General features: G+C 45.8%; 3 protein-coding genes across 7 annotated transcripts in view; 2 read left to right on the top strand and 1 right to left on the bottom strand.

Moving 5' to 3' along the window:
* emid1 (EMI domain containing 1) overlaps window positions 1–7,195 on the top strand; it is a 53,018-nt gene extending 45,823 nt beyond the window's left edge. Inside the window, exons 11-16 of the mRNA XM_084467743.1 lie at window positions 2,062–2,114; window positions 2,411–2,473; window positions 2,774–2,818; window positions 3,249–3,293; window positions 5,709–5,799; window positions 6,913–7,195. Of these exons, the coding sequence (XP_084323869.1) occupies window positions 2,062–2,114; window positions 2,411–2,473; window positions 2,774–2,818; window positions 3,249–3,293; window positions 5,709–5,799; window positions 6,913–7,043 (428 nt within the window). The 3' untranslated portion in view covers window positions 7,044–7,195. The remainder of the gene's footprint in view (window positions 1–2,061; window positions 2,115–2,410; window positions 2,474–2,773; window positions 2,819–3,248; window positions 3,294–5,708; window positions 5,800–6,912) is intronic.
* Window positions 7,196–7,438: 243 nt separating this feature from the next.
* rhbdd3 (rhomboid domain containing 3) lies at window positions 7,439–12,172 on the bottom strand. Its single transcript, XM_084468562.1, has 6 exons — window positions 11,968–12,172; window positions 11,281–11,474; window positions 10,813–11,196; window positions 10,531–10,690; window positions 8,789–9,052; window positions 7,439–8,654 (listed from the first exon to the last, which is right to left on the bottom strand). Exons 2-6 carry the CDS (start codon window positions 11,441–11,443, stop codon window positions 8,495–8,497), a joined length of 1,131 nt encoding a protein of 376 aa, XP_084324688.1. The 5' UTR covers window positions 11,444–11,474; window positions 11,968–12,172; the 3' UTR covers window positions 7,439–8,494.
* A 1,375-nt stretch (window positions 12,173–13,547) lies between these two features.
* susd1 (sushi domain containing 1) lies at window positions 13,548–27,979 on the top strand. Of its 5 annotated transcripts, XM_084467872.1 has the most exons (19): window positions 13,548–13,789; window positions 14,256–14,399; window positions 14,944–15,099; window positions 15,422–15,577; window positions 16,321–16,500; window positions 16,963–17,142; window positions 19,025–19,189; window positions 22,218–22,421; window positions 22,520–22,699; window positions 23,293–23,472; window positions 23,772–23,957; window positions 24,241–24,405; window positions 24,577–24,671; window positions 25,613–25,799; window positions 26,146–26,239; window positions 26,511–26,769; window positions 27,420–27,459; window positions 27,634–27,717; window positions 27,850–27,979. In XM_084467872.1, exons 1-19 carry the CDS (start codon window positions 13,741–13,743, stop codon window positions 27,888–27,890), a joined length of 2,745 nt encoding a protein of 914 aa, XP_084323998.1. In that variant the 5' UTR covers window positions 13,548–13,740; the 3' UTR covers window positions 27,891–27,979. The 5 variants fall into 5 exon arrangements, with proteins under 5 accessions (XP_084323998.1, XP_084323997.1, XP_084323996.1 ...); XM_084467871.1 differs by lacking the exon at window positions 27,850–27,979 and having other exon boundaries at window positions 14,259–14,399; window positions 27,634–27,823; XM_084467870.1 differs by lacking the exon at window positions 27,850–27,979 and having other exon boundaries at window positions 27,634–27,823.
* The last annotated feature ends 20 nt before the right edge of the window (window positions 27,980–27,999 follow it).

The raw sequence follows: 27,999 nt of genomic DNA, 5'->3' as shown, positions 1-27,999 counted from the left end.
CTGTAAACATCTGGCGAGTGGCAAAATTGATCGATTTTTGCAGTGTTTCCCACACATAGGCCAATGTGTGGCGCTGCGCCACAGATTGAACAACGAGCGCCACAAATTGATTCCGCTTTTCTTATTTATTTTTACTTACGCGATTTTTAAATGTAACTCCGCCAGCCCGTAATCGCGCCCCCGTAATGCTGCCAGCCCGACATGTTCCCATTCCTACAGTCCTGTGCGCGTATGCAAATTAGCCATGTGCGCCAAACAGAAGGGCCCTATCTTGCGCCCGGCGCAATTGACTTTCTACACCGACGCGTGTGTCGTTGCTTGCACCCGGCGCAAAGCTGATTTTCCCCCGCAGCAACCAGGCACCACTACACTTGCATGTTAAATATTATGATGTCAAAGATTATTCATACGTGTGAAACTGCATAGAAATAGCGTGTGGATTGTGGAAACATTTTTTTTTCCCTACATGAATGAACATGAATGAAGTAGTAGGCTATGCCATGCGTTAAAATAATAATAACAATAATACATTCGAGCAAAGTATATCCCAGGCTTCCAAAACGAAATCTAGTTTTATGGTAAATGATTGGTAAATGATTTGGGAAAGAACAGCTGATACAGCGGTAAGTTGTACTTTTAAATCAATGCATCTGTAAACACCGTACAGCAAACACATATGTTCTTGACCCAGACATCGTGTACAAGCCCATTACTTTTAGGATTGATGAGTATTTGATCGTGAGAAAACATAGTTTTACCGCGAGTGAGTATTTAATAGAATGAATGAATGCGGGTGATGCTTGGTGCGCGTGTGTGTGCGCGCCCATCTGTCTAAACACACGCAAATTAAACACGTAAGTGTATGAGAAGGAAATCGAGTCAGTCGACCCGCGATAAGCAGCTGATTCTGAACGGACTCGTCTTCGAGATGGACGTGTTCTAACGCATTTTTAATCAATGAAATGTTAACACAACAGTATATATCTGACCATTTAATTTTCGAAATTTTAGGTGAAGCCGAGCTTCCCTTGCAGTAGAGAAGTCGCCACTACGAAAGAATGCAATGCAACTAGCGGGATCTAAACAAACTAAGCTCCAGCGAATTACTACAATGCAGAAGTAGTGGAGAATGGCGAAACACAGCAACTCTAGCCTACTCTCAACCAAAATAAAACTAATCGCCGCCCGGTGCAGCAGTGTGAACTGCCCAGTTTTTAGAACGTCTCAGCCCGTCTCGTCGCAAGGAGTCGCGAGTTGCAAGCAGTTGCGTCGCGAATCTTTGGTCTGAACTGGGCTTTAGCATTATAAGCAGTGGCGGTTTTAGGCACGGGCGAAAAACGAGACACACGAGAAAGAAAATGATCCGCATTTTCTATTATCGATAATACCTCAACAACTCCGCCAGCCGGTAATCGCGCGCCCCCTCCCCCCTCCCCCCGTCAACAAATCCGCCACACATTGCTACCTGGTCTGTGGGAAACACTGGATTGTGTTTTAAAAGATATTTAAGCACATACACAGATAAAGATGATTAAAATGTTTTAAAAATATGTTTAAGAACATACAAACATGTTTAAGATGTTTATAAAAACAAAGATGTGTATAACATTTATTGTTTAAAACCTTTTTTAAGCCTGTGTGGAACATACAAAGCAACAACAATAACAGTAATAATAGCAATAATAATTAGGGGGGGTGAAGGGGGGGCGGTATGCTTTTGAGTTCTCTTAGGGGAGGCTCACTATCCCACACTTTGAAAACCCCTGGGTTAGGGTTAATGATACAGGGTTAGGGTTAATGATGTATGCATTTGTACTCTTTAGTATCTTATAGTTTTGGAATTTTGGTCATTTTACATTCACATTAGTTTTTGTAGGTAAGCTACACAGGGGGCTTCAACTCATTATTGATCACAATTTATTATTATTTTCCAATTTATTTTATAATAATATAAAATAAATTGAATATCATTCTTAATTGATGTATGACCATGCTATAAAACATTTGTAAAAATATAAATAATGTGTCACATTCTCATGCATTGCTGTGTGTCACCCACAGGCCCAGTGGGACCAGTAGGACCAGTAGGACCGGCTGGACAGTCTGGTCAGAACGTAAGCGCTCATCCTCAATGCTACTAAACATTTACTCTAAAGAGCTTCTCTGGTAGTTTGCTGTTTTACTCCATGATTGATGAAGGGTTGAACTTCCTGTTGGTGTACATCGTGAGAAGTTGATGTTTCCATAGATGAAGACATAATAATAAGCCGTGAAGCCTCATGATAGGTCAGCCCACCAACATGAAGCCTCATGATTGGTCAGCCCTCCAACATGAAGCCTCATGATAGGTCATGACCCTAACCCTAACCCTCCAACATGAAGCCTTGTTGTGGATGTGATGAACCTGCAGGGGAGGCCAGGGGCCCTCGGCGTGACGGGGCCGGCGGGGCCCAAAGGAGACCGCGGGGAGAGAGTGAGTTCCAATAACAAGACATGAAGCCAGAATACACTGTACACACTAAACAATGACAATACAGGGAGGTTAAGTTGATGCTGAATAGTATGACTTGTATTAAATAGTGATTGATAAGTTATCAATACGTCCTCATCTCTATCCTGTGTGTGGTTCCATACGTCCTCATCTCCATGTATGACCTGTGTGTGGTTCCATACGTCCTCATCTCTATCTTGTGTGTGGTTCTATACATCCTCATCTCCGTCCTGTGTGTGGTTCTATACATCCTCATCTCCGTCCTGTGTGTGGTGTTTCCAGGGATCTCTGGGTTATCCGGGAGAGAGAGGCATCAGGGGTGACTCGGTAAGATCTGCTACTCTTTGAAGACCAGGCCTGAATGAACCAACACAGGCTGCTTAGGGCCCTGTAAACTACACTTCCAAGAAACCCCTCAAACATCACTTAGCACTGCTTTCTCATCGAGCCGTTAAAGGGAACGACATTCAGAGAGTTTTTTGCTTCCTTCATGGGACATATTACAGGATACTGAGGTCAGACATTGTGTCGGATTTGATTTGATCCTTGAACAGTTATTTGACATGTGAGGAAATCTGTGCAGCCTTTTTATTCATTGAAATGTTGTTTATTCATTCAAACTTTGACTTGGTGACACAATAACAACAACATTTATGTATTAATTAATGTAAAGAAGTCTGATGTCTATTTGTTTGACCAACGTGTGGAATGATAACAGGGTGCGTTTCCCTCATGTGGTTCTGAATCCTCTCTGCAGGGAGCAGTAGGCCCCAAAGGAGAGCCAGGATCCAAAGGCTTGCCGGTAAGACAAGGGTGGGCTTGATCGCTGGCTATGACCCCAGTACCCATCCTGGATCACAGCCCCATATTAGGACAGGTCCTGCTCAGGAAATACAAAACACAAATGGCTAAAACCCCAACCCCATCCATGTTTCCACTTTTAAGCATTTATTGTATCTGTCTAACTTTTGCTTTTACCTCTCCTTCATTCACAAGAACAATCACAATGTAAGACTTTCTATTTTATTCTCCTCACATACTCCCTATGGATCAACTTAGTCCAGTTCACCGTAACATGAGCTCCTTTTCTTCATGGTCCTCTGTCTTTTCCAGTTCCCATGTTTACATGACTTTACTGACCACAAAGTGTTGGACCATTTTCCTATTGTATTTCAAGCTCATGTGAAATACTTACTATTTTTGTTGTACATGTTTTTCGTTTAAGCCATGTGATTGAAGTTTGGATTCCATGTGTGTTTGTTTGTGTGATGATGTAATGCTACATGTGTGTTTATGGCTGTGTGATGTTGTAATGCCACATCTGTGGTTGTGTTTGTGTGATGTTTTGATGCTGTGTGTGTGTGTGTGTGTGTGTGTGTGTGTGTGTGTGTGTGTGTGTGTGTGTGTGTGTGTGTGTGTGTGTGATGTTGTGATGCTACATGTGTGGTTGTGTGTGTGATGTTGTGATGCTACATATGTGGTTGTGTGTGGGTGATGCTGTGATGCTACATATGTGGTTGTGTGTGGGTGATGCTGTGATGCTACATGGGGTTCTTGGGAGTGCTCTGGACTGCTGTTCCTTATCACAACGCTGTCCACTGACCCTAAAGCTGTCCACACCCCGCTCATCCCCCATGGCTACCTTTCACGGTCACCGTTCAGCAAAACGTTGGCATATACATCAACACACAGACTGACTGTAGACCAGTGGTGTGGCAGGGTTAGGGTTAGGGTCTCTGGGCAGAGGGACCAGACTCAAGAGACTGAACACCTTGGTAGGTAGACAGAACTTGAGCTGCTTTCAGATCAACCAAATTATAAATGCAAACCGCAGTGTTAATGCTGTCTCTGGTTTCAATTAGAGTCAAATAATTAAAGCTAATATATGTTAAATTGAAAGTATATTCAGAATAACTATCGTATTCCAAGTTCTCTGCTGTATCTGTGCACACGGTGTGGTGGACAGCAGCACACTGTGAGGTGTATATGCCAACGCTCCATCAGTGTCGGGTATAGGGGACAGTTCTGATGTCTGTGGAGTGGATACAGCTCTTCTTCTGCTGCATGCTACCATCTTTTGTAACCATGGAAACCACGGAAACAAATCCCCCTTTGGATGCATGAAAATAAACTATGGCATTGTTTAACTAACACAACATTACAACCCCCCCCCCCCTCACAAACCCAAAATAAGGCAAGATTTATTAAAATATAAAATGATTTCATTCATAATTTTTTTTTTTTTTACAAAAATGAATTTTATATGTATTCATTTTTTTTATGTAGTTTTAAAATGGGAAAATACTTTATATTTTAACAAGTGCAATTGATTTGCTTTAAAATTAGCATGGTATGAAAATCCCGTAAGTCACTTTGACCTTGCCATATTTTGTAGTGTGTTTAGAAATGTCCTCATCTCTATTTCTTGGTTGGAGTTTCCTTTTCTATTGCATGCCCTCCGATATAACGACCTCCTATGCTGTTCTGTTGAACCCGTCTGCTTAGAGGAGCCAGTGCCAGAGGACTCCTGTAAGCAAGAGAACTAACACTACGCAGAAGTACAGAAGCAATGCTGGGAAACAGACACAACTGTCTTCCATCCTCTGAAGCAGTATCAGTAAAAAAAATAAAATGAATGCAGATAGCATGATTGCATTCAGAAGCATGTCATGATCCTGATCATCGTTGTTGTGCATTGAGGTTGGGCTGGCTGGGTGTGTGCATGATGCTGTTGTACAGCCCAGCATGGCAGAGACTGCATGGCATGGCCAGACAACACTAGACCTTTAGAAGAGCTGAGATGATAGCAGAGTGCTGAATGGACAGACTGTTGTATCTTAGTTCTAATAACCCTCTAACGGCTGTGATGACCTGTGGAGACACAGGGGATGACTCGCACCCCGGCCCGCCCTGTATGCTTGTGCTGCTGGCCTTGACGCGGCTGTATCTATCTTCACAGGGGGACGGCATACATCAGATCAGAGAGGCGCTGAAGATCTTAGCCGAGAGGGTTTTAATCCTGGAGACTATGATTGGTATTCATGGTGAGTAAGGGGCCTGAGTCAGCTTTAGGCAGGGGGTCGTCAGGGTCACATGCAAAGGCTCATGGGACACGGTGTAACAAGGAACACAGTCGCCGGCAAACCCAGGGACCTGGCCTGGTCTACCCCCCATATCACATCCTAGTTCCCCTCACACACTCCCCCTGCTTTGATAGGACCTTAGCTTGCAGATGTTCCATGACTTGCAGGCAGACCTTGAGCTGCTTGCCCGCCGGGTTACCCTCCTGGAGGCGATCATCTGGCCAGGTAAACGCTCTCCCCCCCCCTCCCCCTGTACCTGGTGCCCAGGGAGCAGAACTCACGGTGTCTGATTAGGAGGCCTGTTTCTAAGTGATCTGATTAGGAGGCTTATTTCTAAGTGATCTGATGAGGCTTGTTTCTAAGTGATCTGATGAGGCTTGTTTCTAAGTGTATGACTGATGCTGTGGATTCCCCACCGACATGCTCAGTGTTGTTGAGCATTTCATCTTCAGGTAAAGTGAAGTACTTCAGTGAAACAAGCACACAGAAGATTGCGTTGATGAGTTTCTTGCCAACTCAAATGACCAAATAACAGACATATACTATTTGTCATTATGGGAAATGGTCCAATGCTGTTTAGCTTACAAGGGAAAAACGGGACCACAATTGTTTATCCATCCTACCTCAGGACGTTTGACCACTAAAGGTTGTGCTTTACTGCAGCCCACGGCAACACAAACCCTGACCCTACAATATGGTTTACCTTAGCTTCAACCCTGACCCTACAATATGGTTTACCTTAGCTTCAACCCTGACCCTGACCCTGCAATATGTTTCACCTTAGCTCCATCCCTGACCCTGCAATACCACGCCATGGTTACCTTCACCTCTTGGCAGATTGGAAATCAAATAATATTCAACAGAAAGATCTGTCGGGCTGATATCAGAGTTGACTGATTACACCCAGTTAAAACATCTAAATCCATTCAAATCAGAATTTAGCATTATTGCAATGAGAGCTTAATCTGACTAAAATCTGTCTTGATTCTGACTACAATCCGAATTGAATTAGCTTACAATCCTACTTGAATGGGACGACAATACAGGTCCACAGGTCAGGTCCACAGGTCAGGTCAGGTCAGGTCAGGTCCACAGGTCCACAGGTCAGGTCCAAAGGTCAGGTCAGGTCTACAGGTCCACAGGTCAGGTCTACAGGTCCACAGGTCAGGTCAGGTCCACAGGTCAGGTCAGATCAGGTCAGGTCAGGTCCACAGGTCAGGTCAGGTCAGGTCCACAGGTCCGGTCCACAGGTCCGGTCCACAGGTCAGGTCCGGTCCCCAGGTCTGGTCCCCAAGGAGATAGGGCAGCCCGGCTCCAACCTGTTCCTTTCTCCAACAGAGCCGGAGCCCGGGTCGGGGGACGGCCCCTTTGGAGCGGGCTCCTCCTCCTTCTACAGGAACAAGCGAGCGCCGCGGTTCGGCCTGACGGAGGCTCCGCTGTTCCCGGACTCCGAGGTCAGAGGGAAGTAGCTGCCCCCCAGGATCTCTAACGTCACCGACCCCCCTGGCTGTACCTTAGATTAAAGACGGGGGACACCTCAGGGAATGCTCCACTGAATATTGAAAATGGCCACAAAAATAGCAAAGCAGCGACCCCCTCCCTTACTGACCACTCCTCCCTTACTGACCCCCCTCCCCTACTGACCCTCCTCCCTTACTGACCCTCCCCCTGTCCCCCCCCCCCCCCTCCTGTCCACCGCTTGGCAGAGCTCACTTTAAGGTGCTGAGCAGAAACAAGCAGTTTCATGTTTTACAAAAGGAAAATCCATGACTTAGTCTATGGTGCTTTGATGTCGCAGGGAAAGTAAAGGTCACATGTAGGCAGTAAGAAATATCTTATCAAGCAGGATTCAAGTGGTTTTAGCTATCACAATATGTAACTTTATTTCAATTTTATATTTTACAAATGTCATTATTTAAGTATATTGAGCATGTACAGGTTGCAGTGAACAATTACACAAACCTTTTCTATTTAAATGAGATATGCTTAGATCCTCATGTTAACTAAATGTTATATAGTGCACTAAAAAGAAGAAACAATTCTCACAGAAACATCACTTGTTCAGTGCTGGGCTCCAAGGTGTTTGGTGTGAGTCTCAAAGCCCTCAAGAGACTCACTGGACATCTGGTTTTAGGGGGAAATTGCACAAACTGTAAATGCATTCTGACCTGGTTGCTTATTCACTGTAATGCCGTGATGGTGCTTTCTTTTCTTCCTTTAAACTAAAAAGGAATTACAATTCAAAACACCACAAACCGATGGCCCTTCAAACTATCAAAGACCTAGGGTGGTTCCCACTGCAGCCTATTTATTAACCACTTTCTATTTCAATAAACACATACAGTTTTCACTCAGTCTGTCACACACACACACACACACACAATGATTCAGTGAAGAATTATCAATAGAACAGTGTTTGGTGTATTTGATAGAACAGATTTCAATGTTGGTAAATTTAGATTGGTTAAACTGTCCTGACATAATGACTTGATTTATTTTTTATTCCTACATCAAACATATTCATTATTTAAAATTTTGATCAATTGAAGTATGTTTTGTATGCTGATATGTGTAACTTCATATTATATTTTGATAGTTTTTTTATTGCTTGCCAAGGTGGTATTGTGTTAGGATAATCCTGTCGTTGATATGATAATAAAAATAAGTTTAGTGTTTTTTAACATGTCTCCTCTTTTTGTCACATTGATTACACTGAAAAAAATGTGTCCATCTTGAAAGTCATACCAAGAACATTTGATTGATTCAATGTTTAATATTGATATAAACTTATTTTTGTTATCAACAAAGGCCCACAGGGAACATTTAACAACACTTAAGCTCAGCATAACCCAAGCATATTTTACTATTGCAACACAATGCCATGTCACTATCAAAGATCACATGCAACATTTGTGGTTCTCTACAGGGACGGAGTGATCCTCCCCTTCGACACCATCACTGACTGGTCACCAACGCGGTCGTCAATCAGCAAGGATATGGCGCCATCTAGTTGTTTTGAGGCCGCAAGCGCAACTACAGCTTTCTCAGTCGGGAATCCCATTCTTTCAAGCTGCTGCAGTCTATGAGAAAATAGCATTTATTTAAATGAGACGTTATTAAAACCGAACAATCAACAGAGAGACATAGGCATCAATTTAGCAACAGCAGATATGAAGATTAAAACCAGTAATCCATGATCATTATTATTACTTGCCTGAGAGAGGAGACAGAGGACTTTGGCACCTCCACCCTCCCCACAGGGTCCTCAGACGTGTCTTGTAGGGAGGCCAAGATCCCCGCCTTCATCATCTCTTCCTCCAGTAGGAGGTGTTCACCCAGAGCAGCAGCTCCTTCTAGCGCCCACGAAGGCCCTGGCTCAGACCAGGGGCTCTGGTGTCGGGGCAAGGGGTCTCGGGTTGGGTGGCTAGCAGAAGGATCAGCCCCGCCAGAAGGTCTCCATTGAGATGGGGATCCAGACCTGCGGGATGGGGCCACGTTAACCCTCCAAAAGGCTGTTCCATGAGTTTGATGGTTTGTTGCTGTAAGCAGGGTCCAGAATGAACCACCGCCATCAGCAGCACCTTATTATACCATTTTGGCAGCTGCAGAAACTGCAGGGTCGTGTATTAAGACTAGGGCTATCAAAATGAACGTGTTAACGTGAGATAATTAAATCCTGGAATTAATGGCGATCATTTTTTTAACGCATTAACGCATTCCCGCCCTGTTTTACCCACAACCCCCGGCGCGTTCATTCCTCGTCGCGTAAACAGCATGGCTGACGCCTCGTTCACACTACCTCCGTCAGTCGACGGATGGGCGAGGGCGTGTCTGACGTATGGGGGAGTAGTCTTTGTTGACTCAGCCTGCTGCCAATCAAATCGCTGTACACGTACAGGGTACACTCTCCTTGCGCTCTCCTTGCACCAGGCGTTATAAAGCCGGCTTTTTCCTGCGTCTTCCTGCTTGTTGTTGTTATTGCTAAATGGATCCCGTAGTCGCAAGGAGAGTGTTGCCCCTGTACGTGTACCACAGCAATCGCTGTGATTGCTCCTTACTCCTGGTAGTAAGGAGACCGGGTGGGTTAACAACGAGATAAGCGATTATGATTGGCTAAGGCAGAGCCATGTTTCATGGTAGCCAATCGGAGCCAGTGTTTTTACACACAAGCAAGGCCACGCGCACCAGACACACACACCAAACAGATTCAAAGAAGCAGCAGAGATGGCGAGTCCGGAGCAATCCGATGAAAAGTTAGCATTTTCAAGGAGGAGATATAAGCACTACTTCAAATTCATTGACATATAGCAACTTTTTTTTTTTACAGTACCGTAAAATAGTAACTAGTTACTTTTATTATAAAGTAATTCAGTTACTAACTCACAGTTAGTAACTGAATTACTGAGTTACTGTATCACAAAGACCATTTCATTGGACAGAGTCCAAGTAGCGGCACACTAGTGTATTTGCATAACCGCGATATGATTGGCCGACGGACCCGTCGACGGCTAAAAGATGAATAAATAAAAGGTAAAAGGGCCACATGTTATTGTGTGAAAGTGGAGTTGTTTGTTCAAAAAGAAAAACGTTCCATTCACCTATCCTGTATTTGCTAAAAAAAAAATTAAAAAAAAGAGCAATGGCTAAGTTGCCAAAATTGTTTAGAATTTAATTATTTTTTTGGATTTGTCATAAATAAAAACACAAATGTAATATCCGCTTCTTGTCATTTATCTTTCTATTCTGAGAACAGTACACAGAAAATGTGAATTTTTCAGTCATATTTAGGATTGTGATTAATCGAAATTAATTCAAGAAACCTTGTGATTAATTAGATTTAAAAATGTTATCGTTTGACAGCCCTAATTAAGACCATTGCTGGGTTGCTCCCTTTCTTTGGAAAAAAGACCAAACTTGTAAAACAATATTTTTAGTCCACTTGTACATTAGCAGTACCTTTTGGGCGTGGTGGAGGGGGGCAGCCTGGGGCCAGACGTGGTGTAGTAGGGTAGGGTAGGTAGGGAAGTGGTGGTGAGGACGCAGACCCATTCAGGAACACCCTTGAAAATTGTGGCATTCTCCAGTTCTTGGAAAAGCCCAATGAAAGACGGCCGATCTGAAACCATGTGTTAAGTCAAATAGACCAAACAAAATCAATGTGGTAACAAACTCAACTTGCTTAAAGACTGAACGTCCTTCAGTCCAGGCCTGGAGAAGTGTTTAAAGGTCTGAGGATACAGTTGTGTCCCAGACAGATCGCACAGAAGTGGAGCAGCGCCGGCGTCCCGGGCAGCAGCACCAGACCGGCCAGCAGGACCACCCAGGGCAGGAACCAGACGGGCACGCATCCCAGCAGCCTCCTCTGGGTCACCTGGCGGCACTGGGCGGTGAACAGGGCCAGCTGGGGGGCCGAGTAGCCGCTGATCCGACTGGCCTCCCCCCCCCCGACGAACAGGAGCAGGGAGTAGAGGGGGGGCAGCAGGAGGGCGGACAGGAGGGACAGACAGACCAGAGCCAGGGTGCCCCAGCGCCGCTCCTGGCACGGGCCCAGCAGCAGGAGCAGGATGGTGTTGACGAGGAGTGAGGGCAGATCCTCATGGCTGAAGGCGTAGAGGAGCAGATCTGAGACACACAAAGCGGTTATTTAGATTCAGAGTTCAGCTCAACATGTGGTACACAACATTCACTCACGCTGCGGCCCGTCACCTGTGAGGCGAGGGAAGTCTCCCCCTGGACCCAGGCTCAGACTAGCATGGACCCCCCTGTTGTACATGAGGAGGATCCCGGAGCACACCGCCGCTGTCCAGAGGAAGAACCCAGGGCGGGCGGACCCGAACCAGAACCACAAGGAGAACATGCGGTCCAGCATCCTGAGGGCTGGACAGTGACTCCAACGCCTCCTGACCCGTTCAGGTAAAGGCCACGATACCAGTGAGACACCTGGCCACCATGAATACCAGTAGGACCAGACCCCTGACCACCATGCTGTGGTGCACTGCACACACTCACTGGTCTGCACACAAACTCACTGGTTTACACTCACTGGTCTGCACACACACTCACTGGTCTACACACACACTCACTGGTGTGCACACACACACTCACTGGTCTACACACACACTCACTGGTTTACACTCACTGGTCTGCACACACTCTCACTGGTCTACACACACAATCACTGGTCTACACACACTAGTATGACTGCACACACACTCACTGGTCTGCACACACTGGTCTACACACACACACACACACGCGCACTGGTCTACACACACACTCACTGGTCTACACACACTCACCGGTCTACACACACTCACTGGTCTAGACTCACTGGTCTACACACACACTCACTGGTCTAGACACACACACTTACTGGTCTACACACACACTCACTGGTCTGCCCTGGAGGACTGACCCTCCTACAGCCTAGCTTGATCCGGAGAACCGCTCCACTCGGAATGGGACGTTTTGTGCGGTACTCGTAAACGGATGTAACGCGTTTACGTAAACATTAACAACATTTACACCAGTAAAACATGCCAAAAGTCCTTATCATGAAGAGGTTTAGCACAAACGATGACAACAACTTCTACTTCCATGATTCGCTGTAGCCGTTTCCCCCCTCCCTAGTCCCTCCCCTTAGGTTTGGAAGAGTCGAATACGACTCGTATTAACTATGACATTAACTATGACTTAAATATTACCAAAATAACAGTATTATCAACTGATATTAAATTTTTTATTGATGAGAAGTTATGAAGTTCATATTTTTAGGATTTCCGCCTATATAATGCATCGTATTAAATTACGCCCACCCTACGAAAATGAGGAAGATAATAATGGTTTCATCCCACATTGACATTGAGCGTGGAGGGGCTGAGACTTACCGACATGTCATGAATATAATAACAATCACAACCAAGATTCACCAGCTATCAATTAGAAACTAAATGTATTCAAAGGATTTGTGATTTTCTGTACTAGGAGGTTATTGCCTGTTTTAGCCTATACAAACTATATCTTACTCAAACACGCACGCACGCACACACACACACACACACACAGGTCATGAGGTCCAGGTAGATGTAGGATGTTTTAAGAGAGGGCGGGGCTATGGGCTGGCTGGTCTGTTATCTACTGAACCCAGCAGGCGGGGGGGTGACAGGGTGACCTCAGCTCGTCATTTCTGGTGGGCAGAGAGATAGCACTTCACCCGGCTTGTCTTCCCCTCCCACATTGAGACGGCCCCCTCTCCCCCACCACAAGTCACCACCAGCCCCTCTGTTAGTTAACTGGTTAACCTCCTCAGTCACTACCAGCCCCTCTGCTAGTTAACTGGTTAACCTCAGTCACCACCAGTCTGCTAGTTAATGGGTTGACCTCAGTCACCACCAGTCTGCTAGTTAATGGGTTGACCTCAGTCACCTCAAGCCCCTTGAATAGTTGCCTGGTTAACCACAGTCACCACCAGTCTGCTAGTTAACTGGATAACCTCAGTCACCAGCAGTCTGCTAGTTACCTGGTTAACCACAGTCACCACCAGTCTGCTAGTTACCTGGTTAACCACAGTCACCACCAGTCTGCTAGTTACCTGGTTAACCTCAGTCACCTCAAGCCCCTCTGCTAGTTACCTGGTTGACCTCAGTCAACCAGGTAACCACCAATCCCTCTGCTCCCACTGCCATTGAATCTGGAGGCCTGTTTGGGAAGATATATCCCACTATATTTTAAAGTTAAAAGATGGCCTATCTTTTCTTTTCTTTAAAATATAGAGGGATATATCTCCAGGTAATGAGCTGGCAGCTGATTGGACGATACATTGGGATGCTTCATCAAGGCAGCGGGGGGCCAAAGATAGAACCTGACCCCTCCCACGCAGGAGGGTGAAGTCTGATTGGCCATCAGGGGGTTCGCTGCGTATCACTGACAGCAGCACAAGCAGACCATAATAACCCGACCGTTTGAACAGGATGTCCACCGAAGCCACAAAACCCAGATGCCAGGGCAGGCGTTGAGAGAGGAAACGAGCTGAAGGTCCTGGTCTTGCTTATCAGGAGTGCTCAGCACCACTGGGCCTGAGGAGAAGACCAGGATAAAACAGATGTCTACAGAGAGACGAAGATGATGAAGAGTTAAAGACTCAAATACACACACACTCTCAGGAGGATGGACAGAAGAAACGTGATCTGGATTGTCCTGCTTTCTGTTATCCCAGGTGAGAAGGCCACATTCATTTACATTTATGTCTTTAGTAAAACATATATAATTAATAATAATACATTATTACAAAAATTAAATTCCTGCACTCCAGTTTGTGGATAAGTATATGATTTGTTTTTCTTCATATATCTATTTTTATGAAGAATTATTAGGAATAATGATTTAATCATGCAGTTTTGGTCACAAATGAAAAGGTAAGCATGCTGTTAAAGTCCCCATGATTACAATACTGAGACATAAACTAGTCCTAATAATCCAACCCTGCTGGTTATGCTTGCACTAAGGCGTTTTATTGTGTGTAGGCTGCTAATCTGCCCATCGGCGATAATAAAGGCAGCAGGCCTAAAGTTTGTGACATGAAAGAAAATTCAGATTTGCTATGAGAAGAGAGAAGGTTTTTAGAGAGATCCACCGAAACATGCTGGCCACCATGAGATACTGAGGTGTTATCTGGACCCCAGCAGGCAGGCCGGCCGCAGGGCAGCCGGGGGGTATCTGTGCCTCATGTCATGCCAATGCAACATGCTCAAGCCTGCCGGACGGCTCGGGCCAGACATGCATCTGCATGTACGGCTTCATCGGGAACGGGAGGACCTTCTGCCAAGGTATGGTCACCTTCCTCCCCTGGGGGGTTAGAACAGCACAGGGCTGACAGGGCTGACTGTGTGTGTGTGTGTGTGTGTGTGTGTGTTCATCCCTCATGTGAGCACTAGATGACCCCCTTTGTGATCCTCATAACACGCTGGAGATTCACCCTCTTTAGTGTGTTCTTTCCCATTCATGCACGCATGCACGCACCACACAAACACACACAGACACACACTCACATACACACACACACACACACACACAAAAACACACTAAAGAGGGTGAATCTCCCATAAGTGAAAAGGTACAGATAAACATGATTGTCTAATCAGAAAACCGAGGGAAACGTTGGCGAGGGAAAACCGAGATGCTTAAATCTTGCTGTCCTAAGTGTGTTTTTTATGCACCAGCAGTGATTTCATTGACTGTTTATCCCATTTGAACATATGAACTTACTCTCACTATATGTTGAAAATGCGTTACACGTCCAACGATGACCTCTGTTGAAATTAAATGAGAATGAAATACATGAATGAAAATGAACTGACGCTGGGCCCCCAGACAAAGACGAGTGTCAGATCGGAGCGAGGAAGATCTGTGGCCCCCGGGCCGCCTGCCACAACACCGTGGGCAGCTACGCCTGCACCTGTCTGGGGGGCTTCAGCCCCTCCAACCACAGGACCTCCTTCACCCCCAATGACGGGACGTACTGCCAGGGTAAGGGCGTAGGGCTCCTCCTCACACCATGTGGGGGGGGGGGGGGGTTGTGTTTCTGTGTCTGGTGTGTGCGTGTCATTATGCAGCAGGGTAGGCATTCGATTGTCTACAGTCTTCAGAAATCGGAGCTCAAACCAATTCCCTTCCACGATCAACGTTCCTGCCCCCTATTACAGACATATTCCATACATAGAGAACCCATGAATAGCTGTTAGCCTCCCTTGTATTAAACCCCCGGATATGCAGTTTTAAATAGTATTGAACAAACGTATGTATGTCCATGTAGACAGATGTCATGCACTTCTTGTGTTCCTTTCCCCAGACGTTGATGAGTGCCGGAGGCTCCCTGCGGTGTGTGGAGAGGGGGCCCGCTGTGTCAACCTGGAGGGGGACTTTGAGTGCCACTGCCTCCTGGGTTACAGAGCGCACAATGCCTCAGAGCCCTTCCAGCCCCTCAGGGACAAAGGCTCCTGCAAAGGTGTGTGCTTCTGTTCACGTTGTCGTCCCACTTCAACAAGAAGGGTTTGCTGTTGATCTTAGAGGTCTATTAATTTCTCTGGACTTTAGGGGGCATTTTGGACAGTCTAGACCAGGGGTGTCAAACTCAAATATACAGTGGGCCAAAATTGAAATCTTGGACAAAGTCGCGGGCCAATTACATTACATTAATTGGGGAGGGGGGAGGGGGGGGGGGGTAGTGGTACAGAATTACGGGCTGGTGGAGTTGTTTGAGGGGGGGGGGGGGGGGGTTGGTACGGGATTACGGGCTGCCAGAGTTCACGCGCCAGGGTTTACGCACCGAGACGCACATTAACGCTGAAGTGCGATATACCGGCGGGCCAGTTCTGATAGACATTAGATATTGTCTGGGGGGCCAAATTAAATTACACTGCGGGCTGGATTAGGCCCGCGGGCCTTGACTTTGACAGCTATGGTCTAGACATAATATTGTGGGCTAAAAAGGACTTGTTAATGGAACCAGGGTCGCTGCACGTTGTTAGGAGTTGAGCCACGAGCAGCCATGTACTGTAACAATAAAACTCTGTTCAAGGGATAACATCATCGTTAAAAACAATTCTCCGCAAACTGTTATTGTGCATATATAGGCCTCAAACATATTCTTGTGATTTTCTTTCCCGTTGAGTCATGCTCCCTGTAACCTTCACCCAGTCGGAGTGCTGTTCCCTTGGTCTAAACACAGAGTTCTTTCCTCTTCTTCAGTGGTGGACTGTGGCCCCCCTCCCGCAGGAGAGGTAGTGCAGGTACTGTCCACCACCGGCACCACCTACGGCAGCGTGGTCCTCATGGGCTGCCAGGACGGCTTCCTGTGGAGACGGGGAGACAACTCGTCCACATGTGGGCCGGACGGAACCTGGAGCCGGCCAGCCCCGCTTTGTGAAGGTAAGACAGCGTGTTGGGCTATGTTCATTATATGAGATGTTTGTGGAGGTCAAAGAGCATGTTGTTGAGGTCTGTTCATTATATGAGATGTTTGTGGACGTCAGAGAGCATGTTGAGGTCTGTTCATTATATGAGATGTTTGTGAACGTCAGAGAGCATGTTGTTGAGGTAATGTAATTATATGAGTACTTATTTTTTAAGAGGTTTAGAGATTACTGATATGTTGGACATCACTATTGTTGATGCCAATAGTGATGTATATTTAAATATGAGCCAGACAGTCTTTTGTAGACACAGCAGCTTCTCAGCTTTGTCCCTATTGGGCCCAGTAGAGGTGGACTGTGGCCCTCAGCTCCGTCCCTATTGGGCCCAGTAGAGGTGGACTGTGGCCCTCAGTTCTGTCCCTGTTGGGCCCTTAGAGGTGGACTGTGGCTCTCAGCTCTGTCCCTGTTGGGCCCTTAGAGGTGGACTGTGGCTCTCCTCGGACCCCGCCTCACGCTCACATACTGCGCTGGGACCAGACCTCCAGGCTGGGCTCACAGGCGCTGTACCGGTGTGACCCTGGACATCAGAACGTGGGAGGGGAGCCTGTCTCTGTGTGCAGTCCTAGTCGACACTGGGAGGGGACCATGCTTTGCAAAGGTGCCTCTGTCCCATTACTGTTACACCTTACAATGGTGGTAGAGCCTTAGTAAAGGCACTGTTACACTTAACGTATGTGGTGGTAGAGCCTTAGTAAATTCACTGTAACACTTAACATATGTGGTGGTGGAGCCTTAGTAAAGGCACTGTTACACTCAACATATGTGGTGGGTGCGGTTAGGCCCAGTACGATTAGGTCCGGTAGTGTAGGTGCAGTTAGGCGCAGCTCAGTTTGCGTTTCTACCGGCCCACTTTTGGTGGTGGAAACAGGAATCGTTCCACACCTATTCATACCTAACCGAACCGCACCCTTCGGAGGAAACGCACGATAAGTAATAGCACTGTTACACTTAACATGTGGTGTTAGAGCCTTAGAAATATAACTGTAAACTGTAAGTTTAGGCCTCACCATAAAAACTATTAGCATTCAACTTCCTCCACAGCGAAGGTCAGCGTGTTAACCAGTCAGCCCTGTGGTGGGAAGCGGCAGCTTGACGTGGTTTCAGTTAACATACACACACACATACCCAGCTATCTGAGATCCAGCATGCATGTCATTAGGGTTGGGGTTATGATAGGCCTATTACTAATAGCATGTGTCCTGCGCTGATTAACCCCCATGCAGAGCTGAGTTGCGGAGCCCCACTAACCCTCCCTGGTACTAACCGGATTTGGGACGGTCACAGCTCAGCGGGCAGCAAGGTGCACTATAACTGTACTGCCAGCTATTACCAGGAGGGTGGACAGAACAGCGCTGTTTCAACATGTTCTGAGACAGGAGAGTGGGGACACGTGCCTTTAACCTGCAGAGGTACCGTGCTCATCACACACTTTATTTCTCCTTTTCATGAGATGTTTGCGTCTGATCCGTTTCTTGTCCCAATAGAAGTTCCAAACACTGATATCCTCCTTGTATGTTTAATTAGGCATTTTTATATTGCCAAGCTGGTACAGTCGCGGCTTGGCACACCCTGCAATTTCACTGTCTTGCCTGTGTAAAACCAAGGGGGTATATTCCCCCTTTGTCAAGGAGCCGTGGAGCAGGCGGGACTACACACAGAGAGTAGGCCGCTTTAGAATAAGTAGCATACTCAGAATGTTTTTATTTTTATTTTATTCAAGCCACTCGCATGCAAGAATGAGTAGACAACATCTGAGTATAGGCTAAAATGCGATTAACTATTTACAAGTGTAAAAAGCCAGCATATTCTTTATTTTGCTTTTTATCCCGGGAAAATCCTTGTAAGGAAAGTTCCTCTGCTACTATCTCGTAGATCTTTCCCCATCTTCGTTAAATGCTACTGCATCCCCTTCTCTCCCATGATGGTCAGCAGCTCGCGGATTTCACCATCTCTCCAGTTTAAACTACTTATGTTGATGTCGCTGCGTCACCAACACCTCTACCCAAGTCCCGCCCTTGGTACCACAATACTGTCCTATCGCATTTCCATGAAAATGAAACCCCCAATATGTGTAGGGCTCGAGAGGGTAAATTGGGGTGTGAAATCAAGCCGGTATATTACCTCGGTCAGTGTAAACGCGGACCATGCCGGGAAAAAGGCGGGTATAAGACAAAAAAGAAGAAAGCATATTTGGCAGTGTAAAAACTACTAAAGTCAGACATCTGGCCTAGATTTATGAGAGTGTTTTTAGGGGGAATCCACTGCTAAATAAAGGTATAGTGTTGGATGAAGCTGTGCTTATTTGATTCGATGGGGAATCATTTCTCCTTGGTGGGTGCAGTGGAGTCCAACCATCCTGAACACAAGATGGCACAGCAATCTCCTGAACTCTTCCACAATGTTGCAGTATGACATGACACATGGGATTCTAATCCTATTGTTTACCATCACATTCATCCGTTCATCATCCCTGACCCTAGCTAGGTGTGGGCCTGCTCCATTGCTGGCCCATGCGGAGGTGGTCTGGTACAACAGCAGCGTGACCGTTCATCGCTGCGTGGACGGATACCGCAGCAGCAGAGGGGGCAGCGTCTCTGTGTGTGACAGCGCTGGGCAGTGGCAGAAGGCAACGCTGAAGTGCATAGGTGAGAGGAAAACCCATGGGCGATATTCACTGCATTTCAGGAGAGAAAATGGGGTTGGGGTACACACCAAAAAAGATGGCGTGGCGTGAATCCATACAAAGTCAATGCAAAGACGCGTTTAGAGGCAAATGTTTCACCAGATATTTGAACTTTTCCGCGTTTCGCGTGATGCATGGTCGTGACAGCCAAACAACGTTTACCCTGAAGTCCAGAGTGAACCGCAACATGAAGGAGAAAGTGATTGTTGCCGTTTGCGAACTCCCAGAGCTCTATATCTACATAATTCATAATATAATATATAAATATCTATATAATATACAGAGATGTATAAAGTACTAGAGACCCAAACTTAAGTAAAAGTACAAGTACTGTATCAAAAAAGTGACTTGAGTAGAAGTAGAAGTGTTCTTTAAACACCCCACTTAAGTGGAAGTACTAAAGTATTCAAAATGTTTTGTACTTTGTACTGAAAGTAAAAGTAAAAGTATTGTGTTATGTTTATATTAAAGAAAGCAGTCAAAAGTTTGTTGTAAAAACAACAAACTTGTTGTTGTTTGTAAAAACAAACTAAAACATCTCAAAGGCCAGAGGGGTATTCCAAGAAAATGGCTAAGTGACAAACATGGGTAAGTTAAAGGGATAGTTCAGGATTTTGGACATCGGGTCTCATTTCCAAGTGAGCCAGTGTGTTATTTATCATTGGAGACTATCATTGGAGTGATAGGCTAGCGCAAGTCAAGGGGAACTGCTAGCCTGCCAATAAAAACAGTTTTACCCACTCCCGAGGCAAACCAATTATAATGCCCAACTATCGATGTAAATGTCTGTGTTGAAAAATAAAAATGTAGTAAAATCATCAAAAATATGTAGTGAATTATTAGTGGAAGTAGGAGAAAAAAAAGAAAACGGAAAAGAAACTGTCTTTGACTCCCTGATGTCCAGATTTAACCGCAACATTGAGGAGAAAGGGATTGTTGCCGTTTGCGGACTCCCACTGGAGCTCCCGGAAGGAATTGGCAGAAACTTTGGTGTAATAAGAGGAAGCCCCTCCTCCTACACTCCCGCGAGTAAATTTGTGTGATTGTGCAATCACGCAAACTTGCGCAAATCACTCCTGCGAGTGAAGTTCTATTCGTGCCTAACTCAGGTGAACACGCGAACAGGCGACAAAATATGCTTTTGGTGTGAACGCACGGTTAGTTTACCAGCGTTATGACTCAACAAATGGTTAAAAACATTTAACTTCAGCATTGTGTTTTTTGCTACATTGTTTCAGTCTACAATTTACCTCAGGCCAGTTTCAGGCCAATCTAACCGTGTTGCTTCATGTCGGCGGTATAAACGTTGACAACCCGGTGAAAAATATACCTTCATTACCACGGTTCAAATTTAAATAAAAAAGTGTGTAAGGCTCTCAGTCACAAAAGGGAAATTAAATGGTTGTCACATTGAAACTATTCTCTCATGGCACCTTTCCTTAGCATTTAGAGAACTTGAACAGCTCGTATCATGGCTGCCAATTAGATACTTATGCCGCTTTTCCACCGACAGTACCAGCTCGACTCGACTCGCCTTGCCTTTTTTTGCGTTTCCATTGGCAAAAAAAGTACCCGGTACCTAGTACCGGGTACTTTTTTTAGTACTACCTCCGTCGAGGTTCCAAGCGAGCAGAGTAGGTACTTTTGTTTGACTTAAACAGGCTGCTGGCAACTGATTGGCCAGCGGTTGTAAATGGGAATAATCACTCAAAGTTAAGTTGTGTCCGGCGTGGTTGGAGTCCACGAACCCGCTCCAGAGGGGGACACTGATCAGTAGTGGTGGATTTCATGATTCGTTTGAAAGAATCAGTTCGCGTCGGTCAGTTCGCCATGAAGAGTCGTTCATTCGTTCGTTCGTTCGCATTTCCGGTAGCGGTGAATCATGATTCTCAGTCACTGAGTCGGTCAGACTCCGCTCCTCCCTCGTTCTCGTTCAAACGAATGGCGAATGCACGTTCTCAGCCGAGTCGGTCAGACTCAGTTCCTCCCTCGTTCTCATTCTCAAACGAATCACGATCGTGCAATGGTGAAAACGGTCATCAATCAACACAACATTAACTAAGTTCCTTTTAGCTGAGGAGTGCTTCATGTTCTTAATCGGGATGTTGTTGCCCGGCTGACTCTCGTGACTTCTCAGTCCTCGAGTCTTCACCGCTAAACACAGTCAGTGAACGAACGGCGACTCGCGAGTCAGCGACTAGTGGGTGGAGCTGGGAGTCGAGTCTCGGAAAACGAACGAGACGAACGACGACGAACGAGAGCGGCGAATCAGTTCGGTTTGTTCGTTTTAAAGAGTCATTCGTTCGAACTGATTCGTTCGCGAACGAGCCACCACTACTGATCAGCGTTTCGCCGTGTGTGTCACTCCTTTCCCAGGGCTAGAGTTAGGCTGTGCATGGTTGTGTGTGTCCGGCGTGATTGTGTGTGTCCGACATGGCTGGAGTCCACGGACTGGCTCCGGAGGATCAGCGTTTTTGCTGTTTCTTTTTAGTGTCGTTCCTTTCCCAGGGCTCGAGTTTCGCCTCCATCAACGTTACCGTATGACAACAATAGACGCGCAGTCGTCGCGCTTTTCATTTTATTTTATTTCCCATCATAACCTTTCCCAGGAATCATGAAATAGTCTTGATCAGATTCAGATTTCCCGGGAATCACGTCTCCCGTGATTAAACCTAATGACGACCCGCCTATGTTGGAGAGGTTCTTTTCTACGACCCGCCCACATTGAAGAGGTACTTTTTTAGATGGAAACGCGACATGCCTGGAACCAAACCGAGTCGAGTTGAGCTGGTACTGTCGGTGGAAAAGCGACATTAGAGGTTATTTCACTCCGTTAGGAAGCTTCCTAAGCAGAACATGCTATTGGACCACAGCTATACACTATATAAGCACTAATGAATGCCTCTTGTCCAATGAAATTAGTTTGTCAGAACTCACTGTTGTATTATCTGTATTATTCCACTTCTTCTGCATGTTATTTCCTTTCTCAGAGGTATCATGCGGAAAACCACCTGTGCTGCCCCATACTGGCCAACTGTGGAATGGCAACTCCAGCCCTGGAACGGTTGTGTTTTACACCTGTAAAATGGGCTTTCATGAGGATAAAATAGACTTCATGAACAACCATGATGCTGCCAACATGTCTGTGTGCAATATTCACGGAAATTGGACAGGGCCAAACATCTTGTGCAAAGGTAACAGCCCATGACTCTGGAATTCGCACAATGTGCTCACACCGGCCTGCTGACTGCACAAACCTCCTCCCAGCGCAGTAACTCTCTGTTCCCTGTAGCGGTGGACTGCGGCGTGCCCCCCAACCTCCCTCATGCCACGGCGTTGTGGCCTAACGGCTCCACGCTGGGCTCCTCAGTGCTCTACCAGTGTGACCCCGGCTACCGCAACACCAGAGGGGGAAACGTGTCCGTTTGCTCTGCCTCTGGAGAATGGAGCCTGGCCTTGTTCCTCTGCCAAGGTAAAACTGCCAACAGCCTCAGAAATCACATTTATGTTTAGACATGTTTCATCAACTCCTTAGACCTCAACTTACAGCTGCCGTACGTACGATTTGAGGGCTGTAAAAAGAGAGAGCAGAAAATAGCAGGAACAAGATTTTGAATGTAAACAACCAAAACATTTCCCTCCCTCAATAGGTTTCTATGCAGCTGAGATGTGATGCATTTCACACAACTGGGGTTAAAATCAAGATTGATTCCCCGAACTCATCAGTCAAGAGATGCTTTTATCCAGATGGTCAGAAATTAGCCAGGAGAGGTCTAAATCCAAATGAGCTGATATAGAGGAAGGGGCACTCAACTCTAAACAGTTTCTCACAGTGCAATTCACTCACTGAAAGCTAATGAATGGCTGGGCCAATAGCACTCGCATCCTTTGCGACCAAAAATGAGTAACATGATTGGCAATCAGTTTCTATTTTAAAGCTAATCTGTTTAGCTGTCATCATCTTCAGCATCTGTTCACTATCCTGTAGTCATCAATCTAACCAAATCTATTACGAGCATATTGTACATATTGTATGATACTGCCTGCTTTGTAATTCTCTTGTAGAAATCCAATGTGGAGAACCTTTATCTAAACCGCATGCGAGGATGTTGTGGGACAACAGTACCCGCGTGGGCAGCGTGCTGCACTACCAGTGTGAGGAGGGCTACCGCCCCTCCCCCTCCACTAACCACTCCATCTGCGGAGAGGACGGACAGTGGGAGGAGTCAGACCTGCGCTGTGAAGGTGCAGCTTGCCTTCAGTTAACACACACACACACACACATACACACTATTGTATATATACACACATACATACACCTATTATCCTGTACCTGTACATATGAGGTCCTGTAGGTAGCAACCACCGCTGAGGAACTGCTCTCTGGTGGTCAGACCAGAATACTGTTCTCCACTTGAAGGCCAGAGAAACACGGCACTAACCCTAACCATAACCCTTTGATCAAAGTCAACGGGGAAAAATCAGAACGCCGGCCACGTGTTTTACTAATAGCAGGTGTCCTGCGCTGATTAACCTCCATGCAGAGCTGAGTTGTGGAGCCCCACTAACCCTCCCTGGTACTAACCGGATTTGGGACGGTCGCAGCTCAGTGGGCAGCAAGGTGCACTATAACTGTGCTGCCAGCTATTACCAGGAGGGCGGACAGAACAACACTGTTTCAACATGTTCTGAGACAGGAGAGTGGGGACACGTGCCTTTAAACTGCAGAGGTACCGTGCTCATCGCACACTTTATTTCTCCTTTTCATGAGATGTTTGCTTTTGATCCGTTTCTTGTCCCCATAGAAGTACCAAACACTCCTGTCTGATATCCTCCTTGTATGTTTAATTGTCAGTCATCTGGCCTTGATTTTTCTGAGTGTGTGTTTGGAGGGAAATCCACTGTTAAATATAGGTATAATGTTGGATGAAGCTGTGTTTGTTAGCCATTCTCATGGACAGCTCATACTATTATTTACCTTCACATTCATCCATTCATCCTCCCTGACCCCAGCTAGGTGTGGGCCCACTCCATCGCTGGCCCATGCAGAGGTGGTCTGGTACAACAGCAGCATGACAGTGCATCGCTGCATGGATGGATACCGCAGGAGGACAGGCGGCAGTGTCTCTGTGTGTGGCAGCGCTGGGCAGTGGCAGAAGGCAACACTGAAATGCATAGGTGAGAGGAAAATCCATGGGAGATATTCAATGTTTGTTTCCATTGGTTCCCTGCTGGAAGGTTGTGGGTTGGGGGCCCGATGTCTGCAGCCCACCTGTAGGCCTCCCGGAGCAAGAGGCCTGATAACGCTGTGTGTCATTAAGGCCCATGTGTTCTTCTGTAATCCTGCAGAAGTCAAACCAGCTGTGAGTGACCTACGTGTCTTGAATGAAAAGTGTCTGCAGTGGAGGGCAGAGAAGGATGACGTCGACAAGGAGATATATAAGGTAAGACTGCCGATTTGCTGCTGGGGATGGCTTTTCAATTCATAAAGTGTCCATTATGTGTTGTTTCTTTGGTTGACAGCAACAACTTTAAATCATTCTGGTATGTTTTGATAAACCAATGGATCATGTGGCTTTGAGCATGCAGGCATTTTGTCAAGAGTCGAGTCCTACTGTGAATATCTACTGTCACTCTGCAGGTTCCAACATCATTTCATAATAGCCTTCACCATTACCAGTGACGGACTGAATGGTCTGGCATTTGGGCAGATGCCAGAAGGGCCGCAGCCTCTCGTGGGCCGTTTGGGCTGGCCAATCACGGAGCAGCATGCCTCACATTATCTATTCCCCCCCCTGCCCATCAACAAGGGTTAGGGTTACCCGCGGCCTGTTAGAAAATTAGCAAATCCCAGGGCCGTTTTTTGATCCCAGTCCGTCACTGACCATTACCCAATGATCCTTCATCTTCTCACATATTCCAATATGTCACTATTATCCTTCCTCATTCGCTGTTCTCTTTCTCTCACTATTGTCTTCAACAGTTTCACCACACTTTCACTATTTTCATTTGAGCATCTTTCCATAAGAAACAGGGCCATTTTGTAGAGGGGGGCCAGTGGGGGTACTCTTTCAGGAGCTCAATTTGGTTTCCATGGATACTATCTCCTCATACGTGAGCATTAGGCCGAAGCCCTTGGTTTGAGGTAGAGATTTCAAGGAGTCCAGGGTCTGTGATCTGTTATCTGTTTCACCAAACCAAGACTAGAATGTTAATGTTATGCTCAACAACTAGAGGGGTTGTATGACCTAAATGCATTTCCAGGGCATTATTCGACGTTCCAGTGATAGCAGATAGGATATATTATGTATATACTGTATATATTCCACACTGTCTACACCGATGGAAGAACCATCACTTAACCTGTGCTCCTGTGCCCTAATAGGTGGTGTTCAGGGGCACCAGAGAGTACCAGGGGGCTTTCCGCCATGAGAGGAGGCAACTCCTCCACTCTGGGGATGAGTGGGTGGAGGTCTGTCTCAGTCTCCTGCCTGCCACCAACTACACCATCTCCGTCATCGCGTTGTCCACCAGATTCACGGCCAACATCACCACCAACACCAGCCTGCAAGGTGCTGCTCACCAACCTATGTTGTCTCAGCCTGTATCTACTGGGGCTAGAAGACTTAGCTAGTTTTGTGTGTTTGCGTGCCCTGGCACAAACACGGAGCAGACCCATGATGGGTGGTGTAAGAGGAACCTGCTAATCTGTTGAAATACACAGGCTTATATATATATATAAGCCTGTGTATTTCAACAGAGGTCGTAAAGGATTAGCAGGTTCCTCTATATATATATATATATATACATACATTACACAGGCTGATTTCCGTTTCTATGAAAGAGAAACAGTAAACTGAAATTCAAGCTTCCATCTGAAGCCAGTGATGATTGACAACATGTCCGCCCACCCCACAGTGCCTCAGGCGCCGCTCATCCTCTACCGCGAGCTGGATGCTCCCCCGACCACCTTGAGGCTCCAGCGCTCAGCTCACACTTTAGACGCCATCAGGTACCATATATAACACATGTAATTATAACATATAAGAGGACATGCAGCCAGCAGCCAGCCAGGGGGGTTGTTTATTTGTTTGTTTGTTTGTTTGTGTTGTTTTGCATCGTGATGTAAACAGAACACTGTGTGTGTTTGTTTGTTTGTGTTGCAGTGTGATGTAAACAGAACACTGTTTGTTTGTGTTGCAGTGTGATGTAAACAGAACACAGTGTTTGTTTGTCTGTGTTGCAGTGTGATGTGAACAGAACACTGTTTGTTTGTGTTGCAGTGTGTACCAGGTGGTCGTGGTGCCTTTAGACGGGACTGTAGTGTTCGACTGCAGGTCCCGGGGGAGTCTTGGCTCCTCTCAGGGGGACCCCCCATCCGGCCAGTACGTCACAGGCCAGTTCCCTCTCAGCCAAATGAACGAAACAGAGTTGATCTTCACCGTCGGGGACGGACGGTTCCACGGCGGCTTCTTTAACGCGCCACTCAAGAGAGGAACAAACTATTACGTCATTCTGCGAGTGGTCAGCCACTGGAAAGAGGCGGGTCAATCTTTTATTTATAATAGTAACTTATGAAGAATAACTTATTTTTAGGACACTTCTCGACAGTCAAATATTTGATTTCATTTTAGAGCATGATCATGGGAAGATACAGGTAGCAATTTACAAAGCATCTTCAATGAGACAATTGGTGTACAAGATTCTGATAGGGAAACATTCACATCAAGGGCAGTAGCAACAGAGGAAAACCAGGGAGAGTTTAGGATTGGACACGGCTGAGGTCGGCCATGGCGGTTCAATTGCAATACACTGGGTGAAGTGAACATGTCTGCAAGGTTACAAGCAAGGCTGCAAGACGGTTAAAGGAATCTACCCAACAAAGAAGTCAGCAGATTGGCCTCAGTATCAGACCTGTGGCTAGAGTGGAAATGCTAATTATCTTAACATCTCTCAGGTAGAGAGAGGATGGGCGGTATCTCGAGATCCAAGGGGAATGTGTGCAAATACATTTTCAATTGACTAGTAATAGTAACTATATAAACAAGAATTTAGATTTATGATTTATAGTTATAAATGATAGTTAATATGATTAATGTTTTCACGACAGTAAAATGGAAAGGGTATGTTAATAGCGAAAAGGTTTACAACTTTGGAGGCAATGAAATTAACTTAAATATTTACTTTTTCAGGCTTTCAAAAGCTCCTGTGTTCTATGGGCGAAAGTAACAGGTAAGAAGTGAAGTATACCTCACATTATCTATTATGATTATTAGTATCTATTCCAATGCACATTCATCTATTAATCGTCCATTATGTGTCATTTATTTATAATGTGTGTATGTTGATATGAATCAGTACGTATATACATGCCTTTATGTGTAGTTTGACATGTATCTGACCCAGGTACATCGTATGTCATGAGAGTGTCCTCGCTGTGGGCTGCTGGCTCTGTTGGAGTGCTACTGTTGCTCGTCCTGCTGGGATATGGTGAGAGTCCCAGACAAGGTTATCTGTATTCACTCCTTTTCAAATGATTAGGCCTACTATTTAAACCTTGAAAACCCTTAAGTGGATTGGAATTTGTCAGATTGAATAAGAGATGTCTTCTTCTTTAAACAGGTTTTTCAAGAGGACGTGATTCCCCTTTAAACTCTCAATAAGATGTTTGTTTTTGGCATGATCATGTAGGTCTAAATTTGTGACTGTAACCGTTTACATTTTGTAAAAAATAAAGTTATTAATTATTTTACTAGTGATTGTTGTTTTTTT

Source organism: Micromesistius poutassou (genome assembly GCF_964030765.1).
Source record: "Micromesistius poutassou genome assembly, chromosome: 5".
Lineage (NCBI taxonomy): Eukaryota > Metazoa > Chordata > Actinopteri > Gadiformes > Gadidae > Micromesistius > Micromesistius poutassou.
Note: the sequence above shows the minus strand (reverse complement) of the source record. Positions and strands in the feature narration are given on the sequence as shown.